The sequence below is a fragment of the Zootoca vivipara genome, chromosome 7 (assembly GCF_963506605.1).
Source record: "Zootoca vivipara chromosome 7, rZooViv1.1, whole genome shotgun sequence".
In the NCBI taxonomy this organism is placed as follows: Eukaryota; Metazoa; Chordata; class Lepidosauria; order Squamata; family Lacertidae; genus Zootoca; species Zootoca vivipara.
Window position 1 is genome coordinate 6,868,704 of NC_083282.1, and position 22,993 is coordinate 6,891,696.

Below are 22,993 nucleotides of genomic sequence, written 5' to 3' on the forward strand. Positions count from 1 at the left end.
AATAATCCTTGGCTGCCGTTCACTGTTCATCTCCCATTCAGCCTCCTCTCCTCTTAGTGGCTACCTTTTGGCTGCTCCCCGACTCCCAACTCCTAGAGAAAATTGGCTGCTAATGCGCAGTGGAAGAGAGAAGCGGCCAGTGGCTCTTTCTTCACCGTATAGATTTGTGTGTGTTTTCTTTTATAACACGCCTTCTTTCTTTTTTTAAAAAAAATATTTATTAATTTTTGCAAAAACACAACAAAGAAACAGAACAAAGAAAACACAAAACATACACAACATAACAAAATACCAGCATTACATTAAAAAAAATTCTAATCAATCTTATATCACGTATCTTTATCGACTTCCTCCATTCCCTCCCAACTACGTTTCTTTATATTACTTCCTTAATACTTTCCAAATCTTGATTCCAATCTTTTTATTATCAAAACCTATTAATACTCTTAATAACTTATCGATACTATAAATCTCTTATACTTATCTCAAAATACAATTCTATTCTGGTTAAATCTTGAAATTCAACACAATAATTACACTTAACTAAATCTTAATACATAATAAACTTAACTAGCACTCTTCTACAACCTCCTTTTACTTCCAAATCTTTAGCTAAAACTACTAATCTTACAATTCTTTTCTAAATAAACTTTAAATTTCTTCCAATCTTCTTCCACCGATTCTTCCCCCTGGTCCCGGAGTCTCCCAGTCAGCTTGGACGGTTCCATGAATTCTATTATAACACGCTTTCTCTTTCTGTTTGGGGGGAGAACCTTTTGGGACTTCAGAAATCAAAGAAAAAAGAAGAAAAGTACTATAAAGCTTCCTTACCTGGGGGGCAATTTTTCACTGCAGCCAATCATACGAGTGTGACCTATGCTAGACAGGAAAGGATTGCCCCATGGCCAGAAAGGCCCTTCACACAAGGCCTGAGGCACACAATCGACAAGCCTGTCGGTGGCCATTTCTAAGAAAACCAGAGGACTCGGGTGGAGAAATTGGACTTCTGCGCAGCATATTTAAAGTGTGGAAAAATCGTTTTTAAAAATCGCTTTGCCTGGGATGCAGAATTTTCAGGGGAAAGTCACGAACAAGTCCAGCTAATGCGTGGCATTCACAATGCTTGGACAGAAGGCCATTTTTGATGTCTAGAACCTATTCATACAGTTTATTGTACCACACTAAGGGAAGGCTGAGCACTCCCAGTCGTTTCACCTTTCTGCATTGTTCCCTTGTGATAGGATCTGGGGATAAGAGAAAAATCAGGGATAATAGTTCTTTAACCGGCAGGAAGCTTAAAGTAGAGTTGAGTAAATACCTTGCTGTACCTGCTAGGATTTAAGCAAACAAGTACACAAGGCACTTTAATGTTCTTTAGTTAAAAATTCCGATGCACTTTGAATGAAGACATTGAATGCTTGCAGTGGGAAAGCTCTCCCTGTCCCCTTGTATCCATTTCAAGTGTTACGGGATACTGCATGTGGGTAAATTTCTGCCAAATAAGCCGTAAAATATTCCATTGGTATTCTAGGGAGTGAGTGCTTCTCTTTCTAAGGAGGAGGGGGGCAGCAGCCATTAAAACCACACCCCACTAATTTGGCATCCTTTTAACCTTTGTAGTAATTGTACTACGATGGCTTCCTGTTAATGATGCCGTTCTAGTGGCCCTGCCCCTTTCCAGAGCTCTATTCAAATGGTACATCTGCGGCGGGAGTGGCCTGCAGCACCTACTCACCCCAACACTGGCAAGTTTGGCGGGGCATTTGCAAAATCGAGCCTTCACGTATAGTCTCTCCATGTGATAGGGAGCCTTGTATGATGAGGTTTCCCGAATGTTGAACACGCACGTAGACTTCGCTTTACAGATGTCCTGCCAAATGCTCAAGATCCCGGGGTGGTCCAGGTCGCAAGTGCCTCTGTTTCCCTTTCCACATCCTCTGTGTATGGAACGTCTTCCCATCAGATGTCAAGGAAATAAACAACTATCTGACTTTTAGAAGACATCTGAAGGCAGCCCTGCTTAGGGAAGTTTTTAATGTTTGATGTTTTATTGCTTTATTATTATTAATATTATGTTGGGTGTCACCCAGAGTGGCTGGGGAAACCCAGGCAGACGGGCAGGGAATAAATAAATATTATTATTATTATTATTATTATTATTATTATTATTATTATTATTATTACGGGTGGGGAGAGAGAGGGTGCCATACAGCCAGGGCTTAGGTAAAATGTCAACAGCAGAGAAGAGTCCAACAACACTTCTGGAAGAAACAGATTTTTGAGATCGAGCGTTTATAGAGGCAGAGGAGAAAAATATATTGTTGCGTCCATCTATTAAAATCCGACTCTATTTGGATTTACGGGAGCGCCTCTCCTAGTATCTCCTGCAGACGACCCTAAGTTCCATGAATAATAATAGCTTAAAGGTCCCGGGCCCTAAGGAAGCCAGACTATCCTCCACCAGGGCCAGGGCCTTTTCAGTGATGGCTCCGACCTGGTGGGATGCTCTGTCCCCCGAGACTAGAGCCCTGCAGGACTTGATCTCCTTCCGCAGGGCCTGTAGGACAGAGCTATTCCGCCTGGACTTCAATTTGAATTAGCCTGATCCTCTATTCCCTTTCCCCTTTCCTCTTCTATGAAGAAACCCTTTCTGGGAGCCCACATTTAAATTCTTCCCTGGTCTCCTTGCTGGCCCTAGTAGGACCAACTTGGCCACTTAGCCCTGGTGATCATTTGATGTCTACTGACTGGGTTCCCCCCCCAAAAAAAATGACCAATGAATTTTAGAATTTTAGAATGATGCTTCATTTTATCTTGCATTTTATGCTGTTTTTAAGTCACATTTTAATCAATGTTTTATATTTGCTGTTAGCTGCCCTGAGCCCGGTTTTTAAACTGGGAAGGGCGGGGTATAAATAAATAAATTATTATTATTATTATTATTATTATTATTATTATTCACAACGCTAACTAAATGTGGTATCTGGTTGTAGGTAACACTGGACATGCTCCAGTTTGAGAACATTGCAGTGAGGCGCGTCGTAAAGAGCAACGAGGAGCTCGCGAGGAGCTTCAATGTTACCACCTTCCCTTCTGGCACCCTCCTTGTCAAGAATGGCTCATGCCGCAGCATCCCTGCGTGAGTTTCTGCTCTTCCCGCACCTCCTTATCTAGGAATATTTTTTAGCATGCGTAAACTCTCTTATGATCCATATTCATTTTCTTTAGGAGTTCAAATATGACAACAACCTAGTTCACCATACAGTCACGGATCTTGCCGGTGTATGTGAGTGTGTGTGTGTGTGTGTGTGTGTGTGTGTGTGTGTGTGTGTGTGGATGGAGTCCAAAGAAATAAGTACTGTACTTATTTGTACCAGTTGTACAGCCTGGGAACATTCAGCATTAATGGTTCCTAAAGACCAGTGCAAATGAGTCTGCTGCTGCATAGCAGTGATTTGGGGTTCTGCTTTAGTAGACTGAAAATTTTGTGTCGGAGGGACTCCGGATTACTGAACAGTTCTGAATTGCAACCATCAGGGTAAGGCCCAGTTCTACCACTGCAATCAATTATGCATGCGAGACAAATTTGCATAAATGTGACGTAACATGTTGTGAGTTGCATGAAATGATTGTGGGGGGAGGGAGTGCAAGCACTGGAGATGATAGGAGCATACCTGCCAAGTTGCTGTCAGAGAAATAAGGGACCGGCCGGAAATAGCAGACCGGAAGTAGCGCTGCCGCCATATTGGAACTGGGCGGAGCATGCTCAGAAGTGACTTTTGATGCTGCTTTGCCCAGTTCCAAAATGGCCGCTGCACCAGAAGTCGCACTGCAGCCATTTTGGAACTGGGCAGAGCAGCATCAAAAGTCGCTTCTGAGCATGCTCCGCCCAGTTCCAAAATGGCTGCCGCGCCAGAATAAACCAGGAAAAACAAAAAAATCCTGGGGAAAACGGGAGACTTGGCAGCTATTGATAGGAGGTGCAGTACGGTTACTGGACATGTTCTTGTGGTCCAGATGGTTGTGTTCTGCTTGTCCTGGCCTTAAAAAATAAAGGTAAAGGACCCCTGACAGTTAAGTCCAGTCACGAACGACTCTGGGGTTGCGGCGCTCATCTCACTTTACTGGTTGAGGGAGATGGCGTACAGCAGGCATCCCCAAACTGCGGCCCTCCAGGTGTTTTGGCCGACAACTCCCATGATCCCTAGCTAACAGGACCAGTGGTCAGGGATGATGGGAATTGTAGTTCAAAACATCTGGAGGGCCGAAGTGTGGGGATGCCTGGCGTACAGCTTCCGGATCATGTGGTCAGCATGACTAAGCCGCTTCTGGTGAAACCAGATCAGCGCACGGAAACACTGTTTACCTTCCTGCTGGAGTGGTACCTATTTATCTACTTGCACTTGACATGCTTTCGAACTGCTAGGTGGGCAGGAGCAGGGACCGAGCAACGGGAGCTCACCCCGTCACAGGGATTCGAACCACCGACCTTCCGATCGGCAAGCCCCTAGGCTCACTGGTTTAGACCACAGCTACCCGCGACCCCTGTCCTGGCCTTACCCTTCTGCAATCAATCTTTGGTAGTGAGCCTCAGCTCTGCCTTTTATGTTGGTGTGGGTGGCTGTTCAGGGAATGGATGACCCAGGCTTTCAAGGCATCCAAGTCAAGCCCCCTGGGGAATTTCCACTCAGTTGCTACCTAGTTTGAATTACACTGGAGGAAAGCTGTTCCCTGTCAGGGCAGTGGCTAGGGGGTGGCGGGGGCTTGGCGCAAAATCGGCTAAAATATGTCCATAAATATGTCTATAAATAAAAATATTGATTGTTGCCTCATAAGAGAAGGTTTTAAATAGAGGGTGAATTGAATGGGTGGAGGAGAGGTGGAAAGAAGAGCTAAGTTATCCATGGCTAGGGGGTCCTATCTGGACAGTTCTGCAAGGGGCACAAGATCACCTAGCTAGGGCTCTGTTCCCTGTACCCCTAGGTTTTGTTCTGTAACAATAACAAAAATCCTTCCAGTAGCACCTTAGAGACCAACTAAGTTATTCATAGGTATAAGCTTTTGTGTGCATGCACATTTCTTCAGATAACAACGATGTAACAACGATGGTTGAGGGACCCAGGTGGCGCTGTGGTTAAACCACTGAGCCTAGGGCTTGCTGATCAGAAGGTCGGCGGTTCGAATCCCTGTGACGGGGTGAGCTCCCGTTGCTTGGTCCTAGCTCCTGCCAACCTAGCAGTTCGAAAGCACGTCAAAATGCAAGTAGATAAATAGGAACCGCTACAGCGGGAAGGTAAACGGCGTTTCCATGTGCTGCTCTGGTTTGCCAGAAGCGGCTTTGTCATGCTGGCCACATGACCTGGAAGCTATATGCCGGCTCCCTCGGCCAATAATGCGAGATGAGCGCGCAACCCCAGAGTCGGTCACGACTGGACCTAATGGTCAGGGGTCCCTTTACCTTTTAACAACGATGGTTAGAAATTTGCCAAAGTCCCCCCCCCCCCGCCACAGGATTCTCCCCCCCCCCGTTTTTTATAACTTCATTTGTGGGCGGTCACATTTGGTCCACCCGCAAAACAACAAAAGCTTTCCAGATTCCTAGATATCCCCTCTTCTGGTCGATCTTTGTGGTAGGACATTGGTTCCGAACCTCCTGTACAGATCATGGGCAGGTTTGCGGCAACTCCATTGCCGAAGGCTGTTTTTAGCCAGATGCTTGGGCATGTGAGAGCTTGTTGGAAACACATGGGCCGTCCTGCGCTCTGCATGACAAACTCTCTCCACTGGAGGGAGGATCCTGTTGCATCTGAAGCCAGGAACGTGAATGTCTCCTTTGGGTGTTTCTCAAGTATGGATGTCTCCTAGCGATGGAACCAATGAGCAGGGAGGCCTCTCGCTTTATGGAGGGCGTGAAATGTGTCTTGGAATGTTCGTATGGGAAGCACCAGTAGAGCAGCCATGACGGATAGGCAGTTGGACCAGATAATTACATGTCTGTCCTTCTCTTGCTGTTTTGTCCCACAACCTCCTACATCGAAAACCTACAGAGTCCTCTAAAAGTATTTGTCTGCAAGCTTGAGACCTTAGAAAGACTGGACTATTTGGACGGAGGAAGCTAGCAGCACCTCGCAAGATTTTTCCAGTCCTACGCTGATATACCTGTGTTGGAACCTGGGACCTTTTGCATGCAAAATACGCGCTTTTGTCACTTAGCTATAGTCCCACCTGAACTGGAGGGCTCTGTGATAAGCATATTGTAATATACTTGTTGTCCCAGTGACCTTGGTAGCTGACACCTGTAGCCAAGGAACTCTCATTTTCTGTTGTGGATTTCTGTCTTTTTCTCCTTAATGGATTACAGATTATAAGACTCCACCTAGACTGTGCAGAGGAGCCTTTACTTGATTTAAAAACAAACAAACGTGTTTTTGAAACGTTGAATATAATCCAGCATGGGGTTCCAAGTCTGGCAAGCGATCGGCTCTAGTTTCCTGACCCTCCTCTCACCCAGCTGCTCTCCTCCTCTGCCTGCTTTTCTCATTGCAGAAAAGTTCATTAGGAGCCACACAATGGCTGGTTCGGAAATGCTGGCAGAGAACAATAGAACCTGGGCTTGGACCCTCTGGTGGATTCTTGCTATTGAATAGGGCATGAAAATAACAAGCAGATGGTCTCTCCCTCCCTCCCTCCCTCCCACCCCCCCCAAACCTCCGTGCAGTTTGATTGATGTCCACCTGGCAGCGAAGGCATTAGTGCGGCAGGCAAAGGGGCACATTGGCTTGCGTCTTCCTGAGGAATGGAGCTCGGAGAGGAGGCGGTTCTGCTCGCCCCGTTGCCTATTCAACACGTGTTGTAGCTGGCTTCCCTAACTGGTGCACATGGGATTTGCAAGCCCCTCTCCTAAGAACGAATCAGGGAGGCGGTGAGCCGCAGGGGGGCTGCCTTTGTTCTTCCATGCCAGCTTCACCCAACAGGAAAGCCATTGTTTTCCTTGCTGGTAGAGGAGGAAATTGTTTGCCTGATGTTGCCATCTCCTGACCATCTGCTTGCAGGGAGGCACGCGGCTGAGAAGGTAGAGTGGCTGCTGTTGCCTTCTGCCACTACCACCCCCCCCCCCACGGTGGGCAGCTTTCCCTTTTTTAAAAAATAATTTTTATTAAATTTTCCAAATATTTTTTAAACATGACACCTATCTCATACATAATACATAAAAACAAATTGACCATCTCAGCCTGTGACTTCCCTCCTCCTCAGCTAATGGTTTTCTTATTTGCACTCTAATATTGCATTTTGTTGTTACCCTTAAATCCTATTCTTAAATAAATCCATTAAAAACCATACTGAATAGTAAGTGATAAAAATTTAACCTTGCCAAACTTCTTGTAACCCTACTAACGATGTTTGTTGTTTACAGTTGTCTTTCAAAGACAAAGCAGCTTTCCTGCTCATTTCGTTCCACTTTGGGTTGCAGGCAGAGTCGGGATATTCAGAGCCGGCTTCTGCTCTGTGCTGCCTTGCCTGAAAATGGCCGGCTGGCTGATGCGGAGCTTGTTCCCTCTTGGATCCTATGGGGAGGGTGAGATTTATTCCATGGGGAATCCAGTGAAAGTGAGAGGCAGTGAGACACAGAAAATCTTAAGACGGTGGGAAAGAAGTCTAGGCTACAGCTCCCATCGTCTCCGACCATCGGCCAGGGCTGATGGTAGCTAGAGTCAAACAGTTCAGGGCCACGGGGGGGGGGGCAGTTGCAGCTGGAGTACTGTGTCCAGTTCTGGGCACCACAGTTCAAGAAGGATACTGACAAGCTGGAATGTGTCCAGAAGAGGGCAACCAAAATGGTCAAAGGCCTGGAAACGATGCCTTATGAGGAACGGCTTAGGGAGCTGGGTATGTTTAGCCTGGAGAAGAGAAGGTAAAGGGTTGATATGATAGCCATGTTCAAATATATAAAAGGATGTCATATAGAGGAGGGAGAAAGGTTGTTTTCTGCTGCTCCAGAGAAGTGGACACGGAGCAATGGATTCAAACTACAAGAAAGAAGATTCCACCTAAACATTAGGAAGAACTTCCTGACAGTAAGAGCTGTTCGGCAGTGGAATTTGCTACCAAGGAGTGTGGTGGAGTCTCCTTCTTTGGAGGTCTTTAAGCAGAGGCTTGACAGCCATCTGTCAGGAATGCTTTGATGGTGTTTCCTGTTTGGCAGGGGGTTGGACTGGATGGCCCTTGTGGTCGCTTCCAACTCTACGATTCTATTATTCTATCACAACCACGGTTATTGTTCCAAGCTCATAACAACAGCACCTTCTCCTTCTCTCTCTTTTTAAATAATAATTTGTTTCATTTTTAGTCATAATCCACTAATAGCCTCATTATAACAATACCAATTTATAATAAAATTATTAATACCAATTGTTCAAATACCAAATTACATACGTAATTTAGATAAAGTGGCCCCCTGCATGCTAGAATTGGTGGTTTGATGATTTTTATTTTTGCATTCCAAAATCTTATTAATTTCAATTATATTCCTAACGAAATAAAAAAAATCCTTCCAGCAGCACCTTAGAGACCAACTAAATTTGTCATAGGTATGAGATTTTGTGTGCATGCACACTTCTTCAGGTACACTGAAGCAGAAGTCCCCAGAAGCTTATATATAGTCAGATGGTGGTGGGGGGGTATTACTCAGAAGGGTGGAGGGAGTGGGTGATTGACAGACTGATAGCTGTTGATGACCATTAATGACTGCAAATGGTCTACTCTACAGGAAAAAGCAAGGGGTGAGAATTCCTTCCAGCTTTATCATGTATAATGAGATAAGAATCCAGTGTCTTTATTCAATCCAGGTCTCTCCATGGTTTTAAGCTTGGTAATAAGTTGCAGTTCAGCAACTTCACTTTCCAGTCTATTTCTGAAATTCTTTTGTAGTCAGACAGCTACTTTGAGGTCTTGTATAGAATGTCCTGGGAGACTGAAGTGTTCTTCTACTGGTTTCTCTGTCTTGTGATTCCTGGTGTCAGGTTTATGTCCATTTATCCTTTGGCATAGGGCAGACATCCCCAAACTGCGGCCCTCCAGATGTTTTGGCCTCCAACTCCCATGATCCCTAGCTAACAGGGCCAGTGGTCGGAGAAGATGGGAATTGTAGTCCAAAACATCTGGAGGGCCGAAATTTGGGGATACCTGGCGTAGGGTTTGGCCTGTTTGTCCAATATAGAGAGCTGATTGGACAAACAGGCCCATTGTTGCTCCAGAAATTTCTCCCTCACTCTGTCCCAAATTCCTTGGCCCCACATCTGAAATTTACTTCTGGTAGTGATGTGGAAGAGTTGCAGCTGTGATGCAAGGGGCGGCCAGATTGGTTCACCTTTGCGTGCAAGTTAAGCTGAGTTTCTGAAACCCGAATGGATGTGTGATGCTGGGTAGAAGGGTGAGAGTACCCATGATCTCAAATAGCATCTCAAGGTCTGTTCTCCTTCCCACGCAGGCATGTTAACTCGAGGCCACTTTACACAGACTTCCTGAAGAAACTGCCTGGGGTTGTTCGAGGAGACTCCTTCAAGCCCACTGTGCCGCCAACTTTAATACCACCTACTACACCTGGGCCCTGGAAGGTGATAGACAGGTGAGAACCACCTTTGATACTTCCAGTTCTTCTGCTCTTTCTTCTCGCTCAGCACTGCTTTGTTTTTGCAGCATCTCCACCACTTCATGGCTTATGAAGGCCCTGTCAGGGTTTGACATCACAAGCTCATTAGCCGAGGGCCCTTCCTTTGCAATACTGTAGCTCTGCTGATTACTAAAAGGTAAAGGTAAAGGGACCCCTGACCATTAGGTCCAGTCGTGACCGACTCTGGGGTTGCGCGCTCATCTCGCGTTATTGGCCGAGGGAGCCGGCGTACAGCTTCCAGGTCATGTGGCCAGCATGACAAAGCCGCTTCTGGCAAACCAGAGCAGCACATGGAAACACCGTTTACCTTCCCGCCAGAGCAGTACCTATTTATCTACTTGCACTGGTGTGCTTTCGAAATAAAGTAGCCTTGCGGTGCCCCTAATTTTTGAAAACTCCCTCCAGAAAATGTTGATTCAGTTGGAAGAGGAGGATCAAATTCATTCCTTTAAACTGAAAAAAGAAAAACCCACCCTTTAGGCCAAGAGAAGAGAGCGTTTTTCTTCACTCCGGACATGAGGGAATTCTGGTGCACAGGCTCAAGTTTCTTGGTGGGATGAGCTGCAAAGGCAACAAGCAAGCCATGCGCCATTCTGAAAACCAAGAGATTCATTATGACTTCAGGTGCTTGTGTTCCAGGGCCCACTTTATTGGGACCTACGAGGCTTTTGGCGAGCCCCATCCCACAAAAATGCATGCCACAATACAGCTGCTAGTGGTTGAGGTGCTTCCTTCTTCGTTTTTGCTACAGCAAATGGATGGGGGGTGGCCTCCTCTGCAACACAGCAGAGACTGTGGAGGACTCTCGAGTGTCAGCCATCAGCTCTAGTGAAGGTTCGCTCCGAAGGGGTAATGGGAGATGTTGGGCAAAGGTCCCCTTTTCCCCTTCTCCAAAGTGGATTGTTGCAAATTCTGTGGCTAAAGTTGGACTGAAAGAGGAGCTGGATTTAGCTGGATTTAGCCTTAAGGACCTGGTTGATGCTTCCTGTGTAAGTTATCGTGTTCCTCCAAAAATAAGACACCGTCTTATATTTATTTTTCCTCAAAAAAACACATGGTGGCTTATTTTCAGGGGATGTCTTATTTTTTTTATTAAGTATGGTACAGTTTAAGGTTAAACTGCCTATCACTATGGCTTATTTTCGGGGTATGGCGTATTTTCGGAGAAACACGGTATGTACAGTCGTACCTTGGTTTTCGAACAGCTTAGCTTTCAAACTTTTTGGCTCCTGAACGATCGAAACCCGGAAGTGACTGTTCCAGTTTTTGAATGTTCTTTTGGAAGCCGGACACCCGACGGGGTTTCTGCAGCTTCCAATTGGCTGCAGGAGCTTCCGTGCTTTGATTTTCAAACGCTTTGGAAGTCGAACGGACTTCTGAAACGGATTCCGTTCAACTTCCATGGTACTGCCTTGTTGAGCGCTCTCTCTCTCTCTCTCTCTCTCTCTCTCTCTCTCTCTCTCTCTCTCTCTCTGTCACAGGAGAAAATTGTACATGGCTGATGTAGAATCTGCAGTGCTTTACACTCTAAGGAGAGAGGCAACACGATACGAATTCCTCGAGAAAGAACAACTCTCCGCCCTGAAGCAGTTTGTGGCTGTATTGGTCAAGGTGAGCTCTGATGGATTCTTTTCCTGCCTCTCCTCCTTCTTCCTCATGAATCTTAGCTTCTGCATATATACAGACTTGCCTCCCTGTTATATCGGCAGTGACTTTGTTTTTTAATGATATGTGAGAGCTCCTAATCTTGTTCCGGGTTTCTTTCTTTTATTCTTAAAAGTCACATGCCAAATATCCTCTTTTCTCATAAGACAATAACTTCTCAGTTATCAGTACAGTGTTATTTTGTAAAGTCTTTCTGAGGGGTGTGTGTGGGCTTTGACAGGGACCTGCGAGTTTGCATAATATGTCGGTGGTGGTTGAACCACTACAGAGAGGAAGCAAGGGAGAGGGACGAAAAAAGGTCTTAAACCAGATTGGGTGAGTCTTACCAATCAAGTCTGTGGTTGAGGGAAATCTGAGACATGGGATGTGTATGTCTACATTGAAAACAAAACCACAACAGAATAAGAAAAGTGGAGGTAAGATGAAGCGATTTCCTCAAGCCTCTGAGAATTTGTAAGGAATATTTTGAGGGAAATTCCTTGCCTATCCGCAGAACTGCTTGCTATACAATATTTTTTATAGCTACAACGTCTTCAAATTTAGGGTTGGCAAACTTCTAGCACGTTACAGCACAGCCAGGAGAGCAACATATTGTCGTGAGTTCTTTAACCCGTCCCCTTTCCTGAAACTCCGCCTTCAGGAGGCCTGAAATGGGAACAAGTTGCACTGCAACATTTTGACACAGATCTCATTTGTTTGTCTGTAGTCACGATTGTTCCATCTCCGTGGTTCCAAACGTGGAGAGAATCGTATCAGCTTTGCTATGTAGCACAGAATCTGGAGTTTTGAAAACTTTAGCTTCCATCCTTTTAAAAAAAAAGAAAAAGGCTTCTTGACCTTGTTTTCTGTGGGCTTCAACATTTAGGGAGCAGAGTTTCTGCTATACATTTTCCTTCCCTGGCCTTCAGTCTTGTCGCTTTACCCAAACTTCTCTACAATCTCTCAGTTACCCTCTTTGCCACCAAAGCCTTTTCCCTTGAGGTTATCACATGGGGTTGTGACAAGAGTGTCGTAATAACAAAACCACAAAACAGTTAACATGGCTTCTGAAAGGCACTGTATTGTTTTGTTTCTTTTGCTGCAATAAATCTTTTAAACCCTGGTATTGAAAGGCCATAAAACGCAAGAGGGTACAGTCTGTGACGCTTATTTTCAAAGCTCTTAATTATAGCTCAGATACATTTCGTTTCTGTTTGACCTTTGCATATGAATGTTACGGACTGCATGCTCTTTTGCTCTAAGTGCTTTCTGGAGTTTCTCTCTCTCTCCCCCCCCCTCTTTGTGCCTGTGTTATATGAGTATTTTCAATGGATCCTCTTCATCAATGGCTCCTCGTTCATCAATGGCTCCTCCTCATCCTGGAGAGTAGTGACTAGTGGGGTGCCACAGGGTTCTGTCTTGGGCCCAGTCTTATTCAACATCTTTATAAACGACTTGGATGATGGGCTTGAGGGCATCCTGATCAAGTTTGCAGATGACACCAAATTGGGAGGGGTGGCTAATACCCCAGAGGACAGGATCACACTTCAAAATGACCTTAATAGATTAGAGAACTGGGCCAAAGCAAACAAGATGAATTTTAACCGGGAGAAATATGTAAAGTACTACACTTGGGCAAAAAAAAAAAATGAAAGGCACAAATACAGGATGGGTGACACCTGGCTTGAGAGCAGTACATGTGAAAAGGATCCAGGAGTCTTGGTAGACCACAAATTTGACATGAGTCAACAGTGTGATGTAGCAGCTAAAAAAGCCGATGCAATTCTGGGCTGCATCAATAGGAGTATAGCATCTAGATCAAGGGAAGTAATAGTACCACTGTATTCAGTTCTGGTCAGACCTCACCTGGAGTACTGTGTCCAGCTCTGGGCACCACAGTTCAAGAAGGATACTGACAAGCTGGACTGTGTCCAGAGGAGGGCAACCAAAATGGTCAAAGGCCTGGAAACGATGCCTTATGAGGAACGGCTTAGGGAGCTGGGCATGTTTAGCCTGGAGAAGAGAAGGTTAAGGGGTGATATGATAGCCATGTTCAAATATATAAAAGGATGCCATATAGAGGAGGGAGAAAGGTTGTTTTCTGCTGCTGCAGAGAAGTGGACACGGAGCAATGGATTCCAGCTACAAGAAAGAAGATTCCACCTAAACATTAGGAAGAACTTCCTGACAGTAAGAGCTGTTCGGCAGTGGAATTTGCTGCCAGGGAGTGTGGTGGAGTCTCCTTCTTTGGAGGTCTTTAAGCAGAGGCTTGACAGCCATCTGTCAGGAATGCTTTGATTGATTTAAATAAGACAATAATAATCTTAAGACTTGAGACAGAGAATCTACCCGCAGGTGGGGATAATGGGTCCAAACACCAGAGGGAAGATGGTGAAAAATAGATTAGTTGAAACCACACCTTTTGCAATGTTTGCGTCTCTGTTTTTTGCCAACCCGAAATGTGATTTCATTCTCTCCTTCCCTCCGGAAGGAAAGGGAAATATCTTCTATCAGATATTTCTGGGATGTTGCAGTGGTCTCCCTCTCTGCGATTTGGTGGCAATACATCTCCTGTGTCTGAAGTTGTGAGGTTTCAAAGCTAAAACCATGAATCACGCGAGGCCAACTAGTACACCGCTATGCCTCTTTTCTGGTTACGAAGCAAAACGGGCAGAGGAGGGGAATTGATGGCAAGGCTTTGGCTGGCTGGAGCCTCGTCCCAGAAGTTAAATGCCTGTCACCAGCCTAAGTAGTCTCTTACAGAAACGGCGGCGTACATGCCGAGAGAAGGGAAGGATGCTGCCAAGGGAATGAAGATGGGAAAGGACGGGGCGATTTGGGGGGGGGTGCCTTAAGAGACAGGTGGTGTCGGGAGGAAAAATAGGTGCTGAAAAAGAATTTACATCCATCAAGTTATCTGTGTGTCTGTTCTCCCCCGCGCACACCTTCGCTACGAATGAATGCCATTCTCTCCAGCCCAAATAAAAGCAGGAATGGAAACAAGGGTGCCCTGAACATCAGTGTGTCCCTTTCTCTCTCTCCACCCCCCCCATCTGCAGAGTAAGGGGACAGAGGCTGAAAGATGGAAGTGGGGGGACATGGAAGCAAAGTTGCAGCTGTTCACAATATGCGAGGCCGCAGAACACGCTTTGCTGCTTATATTGTGTGGAAGGTGCAAGCAGGTGCCTTAGTGTACAACTTTGACGCTTTTTAATGGATGAGGCAAGTTGTAAGACTGTTAAGTCTTACCTTAAGCAAGGGATGGCGAACCCGTGGCTCTCTCTCCCTCTCCGCATATTGCTAGACTTCCATCACCCCCGACCATTGGCTGCTCTGGCTGGTGGCTGAAATCCATTGACAATTGGAAGGCAACAGATTCCCCATTCTCTGTCTTAAATTAAGGGTTTTTTGGCCCTAGAATGAAAATACCCCTACGCACCTGCCAGCTGTGGATTTATATCAACTTTGTTCTTCTGACAATGAGAGCTGGAGTCCACCAAAGTTTATGTCGCAAACAGATCTTGTAGAGCAGGGGTGGCCAAGAGACTGTGATCTACTCACAGAGTTAAAAACTGGCAGTGATCTACCCTCTTTTGGGGGGTTCAGGTCAAGGTTGTTGACCTTTTTCTATGAAGGAAAGCCCTGTTTTTTGGGGTTCAGGTCGAAGTTGTTGAGCTTTTTAGGGAGGAGGAAAGCCACATTTTTGCGGGGTGCAGGGCAAAACTGTTGAGCTTTTTTTTAGGGGAGCTAAAGTTGTTGAGCTGCTTTGGGGGGAGCCAGTGATCTACCAGTGATCTACCACAGACGTCCAGTGATCTACCGGTAGATCACGATCTACCTGTTGGATGTGCTGTTGTAGACAATAAAGTGCTACAAGATTCTTGCATGGATTTACACACACACACACACACACACACACACACACACACACACACAGCCTATAAAAGATCACGTACAGATTGTTACCATAAAAACATCACGGTACCAGCCTTTTCCTTAAAAGTAAGCGGCCCTAACAGAGAAGAAGGAAGTCCCAAAGGGCTGTTTGCAGCAATGTGCTGATTCTGTAGGTTCCCCCTCTCCGTACTTGAAAACAGTCATAAATACAGGAAGAATAAAATTGCAAGAGATTAAAATAGCAACCATAATAATCACAGGAAGCTTTTTTTAAAAAAAGCGTAAAATAAATTCCATTGTGGAATACAAGGTTCATACCAAATAGTCGTGCATGCCGCCAAACAAACTCATATTTAGTGGGGACCTGCCAACCATTAAATTGTTGGGTCATATAAATCGCAAAATAAATAAATATTTATTTATTTAGCAACAGGCTCTTTAGCTACCCTTCCGGAAAGCTCAACAGGGATGAAAGCAACAGTTTTGTGTGCCCAATGCAAAGTGTGCTGCAAGATCTGGCCACAAGATGGAGCAGTCTTACTAGGATCCAACTATTGAACTACTGTAATTATATTGCTCTTGAATTTTCTCTCATCCAATAGTTGTGTTTCTCTCTCCCCCCCCCACCCCAATGTACTGAGCCACTGTACATGCTTGAAAAATCTAAAGCTCTGGAGGACCCATAGCTTTGCATCTATAACAGGCACCCCCAAACTTCGGTACTCCAGATGTTTTTGACTACAATTCCCATCACCCCTGACCACTGGTCCTGTTAGCTAGGGATCATGGGAGTTGTAGGCCAAAATATCTGGAGGGCCGCAGTTTGCGGATGCCTGTATAAGCTCCTAGGTTCAGGCCCCAACATCCCTGCTTCAAAAGACATTTGGGTAGCAGGATGGGGGAGAGTCTTGCCTGAGACCCTAAGAGAGCTGCTGCCCTCCTCTGGCCCTACTTCAGTCTGATTCTGGACGGGGCAACTTTGCATGAATGGCGGCAGTGCCATAGCCCCAGGGCAAGTGCTTGATCCTCCTACTCTTCCTGCAGACTACTTAGGAAAGGTAGGAATCAAGGGAAAAGGAGTATTTCTCTAGCTTGGTTGGTTGGTTTTAAAACCCACTGTATTGGAAGTTAATGGCTGCTCTCTCCCATTTAGAGCAAGTCGCACCCCATGATTGGGTAGCAGAGCAGGTATATCTGCAGAGCTTTCATGAATAGCAACAGTGGGTTCTTAATATCCTTTTATTCATCCTCCCAATCAACCTTCCTGTTTCCTTCCCTCCTTCCCCCTCTCCCCCCCCCCCCGCTCAACCTGTCAATTTCCCACTTGTCTGTCTTTCTTCCTTTGACATGCCCCCCATCTCTCCCCCCCTCTCCATCGCCTCTTTGGCCCCCTCTCCCTGGAGTGCTTGTGGTTTTAAAGTGCTGATGCTAATCGGATTTGAGTTGACTTATTGTCAAAGTAGCTTTGCGTGTTCCTTGGAGACTATTTTGGAGTTACGACCAAGATTTGGATCTTGGCCGTTGGCCCACAGGGACCGGCTTGTTTGCTTATTGCAGCATCTAAGGATACAAAATGAACAAAAGGATCTCCCGGTATTAGCAGCAACTAAGAGGAATTCGGACATGGAATTGCCACACCACCCACATGAAAGCAGCGGGAAAGCTGGATAATAATAATAATAATAATAATAATAATAATAATAATAATAATTTTATTTATACCCCGCCTTTCCCAGTCAAGACCGGGCTCAGGGCGGCTAACAACAAATAATATCAACACAAGTATAAAAGAAACAATTCAGTTAAAATGCAGATTAATACAATGTTACAATTCAATTTTAAAACTAAAAATCTACAAATAAGATAAAACCACGATGAGATAAAACCTTAGGGGAGGGTAAGCGTGGGGTCAGACTGCGTCAGTCCAAAGGCCAAACGGAACAGCTCTGTCTTGCAGGCCCTACAAAAAGATGACAAATCCCGCAGGGCCCTAGTCTCCTGGGACAGCGTTCCACCAGGTCGGGGCCAGTACTGAGAAGGCCCTGGTCCTGGTCGAGGCCAGCCTAACCACCTTGTGACTCGGGATCTCCAGTATGTTATTATTTGTGGACCTTAATGTCCTCTGTGGGTCAGACCGGATGAGGCAAGCAGAGAGCAGGGTGGGGCTCCTCCATGCCTTCTGCCGCACCAAGTTTGAGGAATTCCAGCTTCCAACAGTTGGACAGGGAGGAAGGACTCGGAGCAGAGTGATCAGCAGGCAGGCGGAAGGGGAAAGCCAAGGATAGCTTTGTGGCTTCCATTGGTAACAAGTTGCAGCAGCCATTGGGAATGGTGGACTCTCCTTCCTTGGAGGCTTTTAAGCAGAGGTTGGGTGGTCATCCATCCTGGATGCTTTAGCTGAGATTCCTGCATTGCAGGGGGTTGGACTAGACGGCTCATGGGGTCCCTTCCAACTCTACCATTCTAGGATTCCATAGGCTGTGGTGCAGGATGAGCTCTCAGGGGCATAGCTGCCAAGTTTTCCCTTTTCTCACGAGGAAGCCTATTCAGCATAATGGAAAATCCCTTAAAAAAAGGGATAACTTGGCAGCTATGCTCAGGGGTCCCCAGAGCCTCAGGACCGGAAGGATTTTGACCCGTGGAGTCAAATTGCCTGTCACCTCTGCTGTGACTGGCAGGGCTCAGTAGCTGGACCTCTGCAATATCTGGGAGTCAATAGCTGCAAGGAGCCTGGGGCTCCTTCACCATGAAGATGGGCGTACAGGGACTTTTGACCCCTGCCAGAAGGATGCAAAACAACTGGATTGATAGCAGCAGCAGCAGTGAGTGAGGGGGTGGAGTACCAGGGGAGGCCCCATAGCGAGGTCAAGGGAGCTCTGGGCTGGCGGAAACTGCGGGCACAGATGCCGCCAACCCAGAGCTCCTCCGACTTCTGTATCTTCACCCTCCCCCCCTGTTGAAAATAGCACCACCACTTTTGGGAAGATGTCACTACAACTCTACTTCCCATATCCCAGTGCACTGCTGCTGTTTGGTCTGCATTTGTTTGTTTGTTTGTTTTAAAATTTATATATTGCCCATTCTCCCCAGCCACTCTGGCCGACTTACAGCACACAGCGGTGCCTCGACTTACGAATTTAATCCGTTCCGAAGGCACCTTCGTAGGTCGGAAAATTCGTAAGTCGAAAAACGCCATTGGAAACGCGATTTCCCATAGGAATGCATTGGAAACAGAAAAATTTGTAAGTCAAAGCAACCCTATCTAAAAATTCGCGTCGAAAAATCCCTATCTAAAACCGCCGCAGTTTCCTTTCGGATGTCGAGACATTCGTAAGCGTGCGGCCATTAGCCCCATTCGTAAGTTGAAAAATTCGGTTGTTGAGTCGTTCGTAAGTCGAGGTACCACTGTATGTGAAAACACAGCAAAGCATCAAACTGTGAAAAACAAAATATCCTATAGGAGCAACAAACCAACCAATAAATCAGTAGAAACCAATAACAACAGTAGCAACAATAATAAACATTTTACAGTTATACCCAAATTAAAATAACTGCCAACCCCAACTAAACATTTAACCAACATTAACCTGATAAAAACAAAACCCTGAGGAACCAACATTAGAACCGCTTAAAACATTTTAAAACATTTTAGCCAGTTGTCTCAACCCAAGAGTTCTTGCATGAGAAAATAATGTGGAGGTGGATGGAGTCTGAGGACTCCTGACGACTGTTGGGGAGATTCCTTTCTAACACCTGGCGAAGGTCTGGTCAATTTCTGGAATACGGCTATTGCCCAGACACTGGGCCTGACCACACCTCCCATTGATCCAAACTAGATTTGCTCACTGGAGCGTAGTTTTTTGAAAGAGCGGCCCGCATCCATCTTGACAAACTTTGAAACCTTCAGGTGCTTTCCCCCCCCCACCCCCAACAAACATGGGAGGGTGTGAAGTGAAGTCAGTGCAGGAGGGATGTTGGGGGCTGGGGTTGTATGTATAACCCACCTCCTCCCCTCTCTAAGTCATCCCAGATGCCTGAAGAAGGCAAATGACAACAGGAAAAGCAAAGGACAGCAAAGAAACTTGCCTCGCTTCCTATATTCATTTCAGTCCCCCGGCACATCGACCTGACTCTCAGTGCAAAGCTATAGAGACTTCCAGGGATGCAGGTGGCGCTGTGGTCTAATCCACCGAGCCTCTTGGGCTTGCTGATAAGAAGGTCAGCAGTTTGAATCCGCACTATGGGGTGAGCTTCTATTGCTGTGTCCCAGCTCCTGCCAACCTTGCAGTTTGAAAGCACGCCAGTGCAAGTAGATAAATAGGTTCCACTGTGTGTGTGGGGGGGGGAGGTGAACGGCATTTCTGTGCGCTCTGGTTTCCGTCATGGCATCCCGTTCCTCCAGAAGCGGTTTAGTCCTGCTGGCCACATGACCTGGAAAGCTGTCTATGGACAAACGCTGGCTCCCTCGGCCTGAAAAGCAAGATGAGCGCCGCAACCCCATAGTCACCTTTGACTGGACTTAACCATCCTGGGGTCTTTTACCTTTACCTTTTGCCTTATAGAGACTTCCCCTGAGAGGAATTGCCATCTTGAAGCAAACTACACGAATAATCCACTCCTCCTCTGTACCTGTGCATATAATTCTGCACCTGGGGATAGAGGAAGTTTGATCCAATTCCCCCCCCCCATGAAAAAGAAGACATCACAAGAATTGAATTCTCTCCCCCATACTATTTATTCTGCACTACCACATGATTGGTATTATACACTTTTGGCCCCCGGAGCGTCGTGGTTTCACCTGCCACAAATAGACATTAGTTGGCTTCTGTTAATTATCCTTCCTGTCTTCATTTTTCTTCTTCTTTACATCAGTACTTTCCTGGACGCCTGGCGGTCATGAACTATCTTCGCAACCTGGACCGGTGGCTGAAGCAAAAGACAAGCGTTTCCAAGAGCGAGTGGGAGGAAGCTCTGAGGAATAAAAACGAGGTATCTTTAACTGGCCATGCTTCTGCCTCAAAAGCATTGGGGGGGGGGGGTCTCTTCCATTTTCTGCTGAGGTGGTTTTGAAATATTCTGTCTTCTGGGAACTTCGTCCACACTAAACTGTGGAAAACCCCTGGGTCTGCCGTGGTATACCCCGAGGGCAGGCTCTGAGGTGTCTTTGGTTCATGCTTGGGGGGGGGGAGCCCAATGGACTTGACCTGTCGGCACCACCACAAAATGGCTCAATTATTTTATTTAAAAATGATTTTATTATTTATACCCTGCCCATCTGGCTGGGTTTCCCCAGTTACTCTGGGCAGCTTACAGCACATAAAGAATTGTAAAACATCAGAGATAAAAACTTCCCTAAACAGGGTTGCCTTCAGATGTCTTCTCAAAGTCAGGTAGTTGTTTATTTCCTTGACATCTGTTGGGAGGGCGTTCCACAGGGTGGGCGCCACCACTGAGAAGGCCCTCTGCCTGGTTCCCTGAAACCTCACTTCTTGCAGTGAGGGAACCGCCAGAAGGACCTCAGTGTCTGGGCTGGAAGATGGGGGTGGAGACGCTCCTTCAGGTATACTGGGCCACAGCCGTTTAGGGCTTGAAAGGTCAGCACCAACATTTTGAATTGTGCTCGGAAACGTACTGGGAGCCAATGTAGGTCTTTCAGGACCAGTGTCTTGGCAGCCGCTCCATCACCAGTCTAGCTGCCGTATTCTGGATTTAAGTCAACCTCTTTTTCTTATTATTTCTGGTTACAATCAAGGAGATTTAAATGTTCATTTTTTACATCACTTTGATTTAAACTTAGCTGCTGCCAAAGGTAAAAGAGAGAGGGAAATGTTATAGACAGATTAGGTGGGCGTCGAGGGAGTTGTCTGGGGGCACATTGGTGCCCATAGGCATCACTATGGGGAACCCATATCTAGAAGCTTCCCAGAGATTTGGCTATTTTAAAAAAATGACCTAGTGGTGCAGCAATGAAACTGCTGACACATTTACAAAGCTAAGCAGGGTCCAATGTGGTTTCTAATTGAATGGGAGACCACAGGCTGAGATTTCTGCATTGTAGGGGGTTACACCAGATGACCCTCGGGGTCCCTTCCAAGTACGATTCTGTGAGCACTAAGTGGGTATCTCTTTCCTCATAGATCAAAGTATACATACACTGTCAATGTAATTCATGTTTCTCTTTATCACTTTTTGGGTGGAGCTGTGGTCTAAACCACTGAGCCTAGGGCTTGCGGATCAGAAGGTCAGTGGTTCGAATCCCTGCGACGGGGTGAGCTCCCGTTGCTCGGTCCCAGCTCTTGCCAACCTAGCAGTTCGAAAGCACGTCAAAGTGCAAGTAGATAAATAGGGACCACTCCGGCGGGAAGGTAAACAGTGTTTCCATGTGCTGCTCTGGTTTCGCCAGAAGTGGCTTAGTCATGCTGGCCACATGACCCGGAAGCTGTCTGCAGACAAACACCAGCTCCCTCAGCCAGTAAAGCGAGATGAGCGCCGCAACCCCAGAGTCGTCTGCGACTAGATTTAATGGTCAGGGGTCCATTGAAACATCTGTGTCGTTTGTTAAACATGGATGTTAAATTAAGTTTGTTAGCCTCAAAATAAAACATATCCTCCATTTGGATTGGGGGGGGGGGCGAAGTTGGCTTTACTATTTTTGAAAAGTGTAGAAACCATGGAATATATCATTTATGGTGAAAATAAACATTGGTTTGTTTCCAATTGTGTCCTTCTGCTGGTGGGGGGGCTTCTTGATCCAGCAGAATCGCCTGTGAGAGGGGAGAGGCGGTTTGTGGCACTGCTGCTACCCCTCATTTGGGGTAGAGTAGAGGGAAAGGAGAATCTGCAGAAATTGTGCTTCTCCCAAAGCCTCTGCTGGATCAAAGAGCCCTTCCATCAGGGGAGGGACAAAATTGGACGCATTATGCAAAACAGTCTCTAATTCCTGCATAGGAGATTAAATAGCTAATATTTCTTTTCCAAGAGCTAGTCAGTGGTCAGTAATGGGTTAGAATTAGAAGACAGGGATTGCCTTGTTCTGTATTAGTTTTGCATGATCTTAGTATGGGATTTTTTTACTCTCTGTGTGTGTGTACATATGTGTACACACACTCTCTCTCTTTCCTCCTCCTCCTCCTTCCTCATATGCATAGCTGCCAAGTACCCCGTTTTCCCCGGGAATCCCCCGTTTTTACTTACCTTTTCCCGGTGGTCCCCCGGATCACTTCATCTCCCGTTTTTCTCCGTTATTTTCTCCTGCCGGCAGCCATTTTTTTTCTGATTTGCCCTTCTATGGGCACAAAAAATGGCCGCGGCCAGCTTCAAAAGTCGCATCTACGCATGACCGGAAGTGCGTAGACGCGACTTCCGGTGTCGGCGGCAGCCATTTTTGGTGCCCATAGATGGGCGGGGCGACACCGAAATTTGCGTCAACGCATTTCCTGACATACGTAGAAGCTACTTCTGAAGCCGCCGGCGGCCATTTTTTGTGCCCATAGAAGGGCAAAGCGAAACCGGAAGTTACGTCGACGCAACTTCCGGTGTCGGCGGCGGCCATTTTTGGTGCCCATAGATGGGCGGGGTGACACCGGAATTTGCGTCAATGCACTTCCTGACATACGTAGAAGCTACTTCTGAAGCCGCCGCCGGCCATTTTTTGTGCCCATAGAAGGGCAAAGCAAACCGGAAGTTACGTCGGCGCAACTTCCGGTGTCACACGGCTGCCGGTCCCAGATTCTGCAGTCCGGGACTTGGAAGGTAAGCTCACATGACACCCATCTGGGCGGC

At 46.3% G+C, this 22,993-nt stretch overlaps 1 protein-coding gene across 1 annotated transcript in view; it reads left to right on the forward strand.

Moving 5' to 3' along the window:
* Positions 1–22,993, forward strand: part of QSOX1 (quiescin sulfhydryl oxidase 1) — an 86,463-nt gene that overhangs the window by 48,257 nt on the left and 15,213 nt on the right. Inside the window, exons 6-9 of the mRNA XM_035122015.2 lie at positions 2,994–3,139; positions 9,488–9,625; positions 11,152–11,281; positions 20,084–20,200. Of these exons, the coding sequence (XP_034977906.2) occupies positions 2,994–3,139; positions 9,488–9,625; positions 11,152–11,281; positions 20,084–20,200 (531 nt within the window). The remainder of the gene's footprint in view (positions 1–2,993; positions 3,140–9,487; positions 9,626–11,151; positions 11,282–20,083; positions 20,201–22,993) is intronic.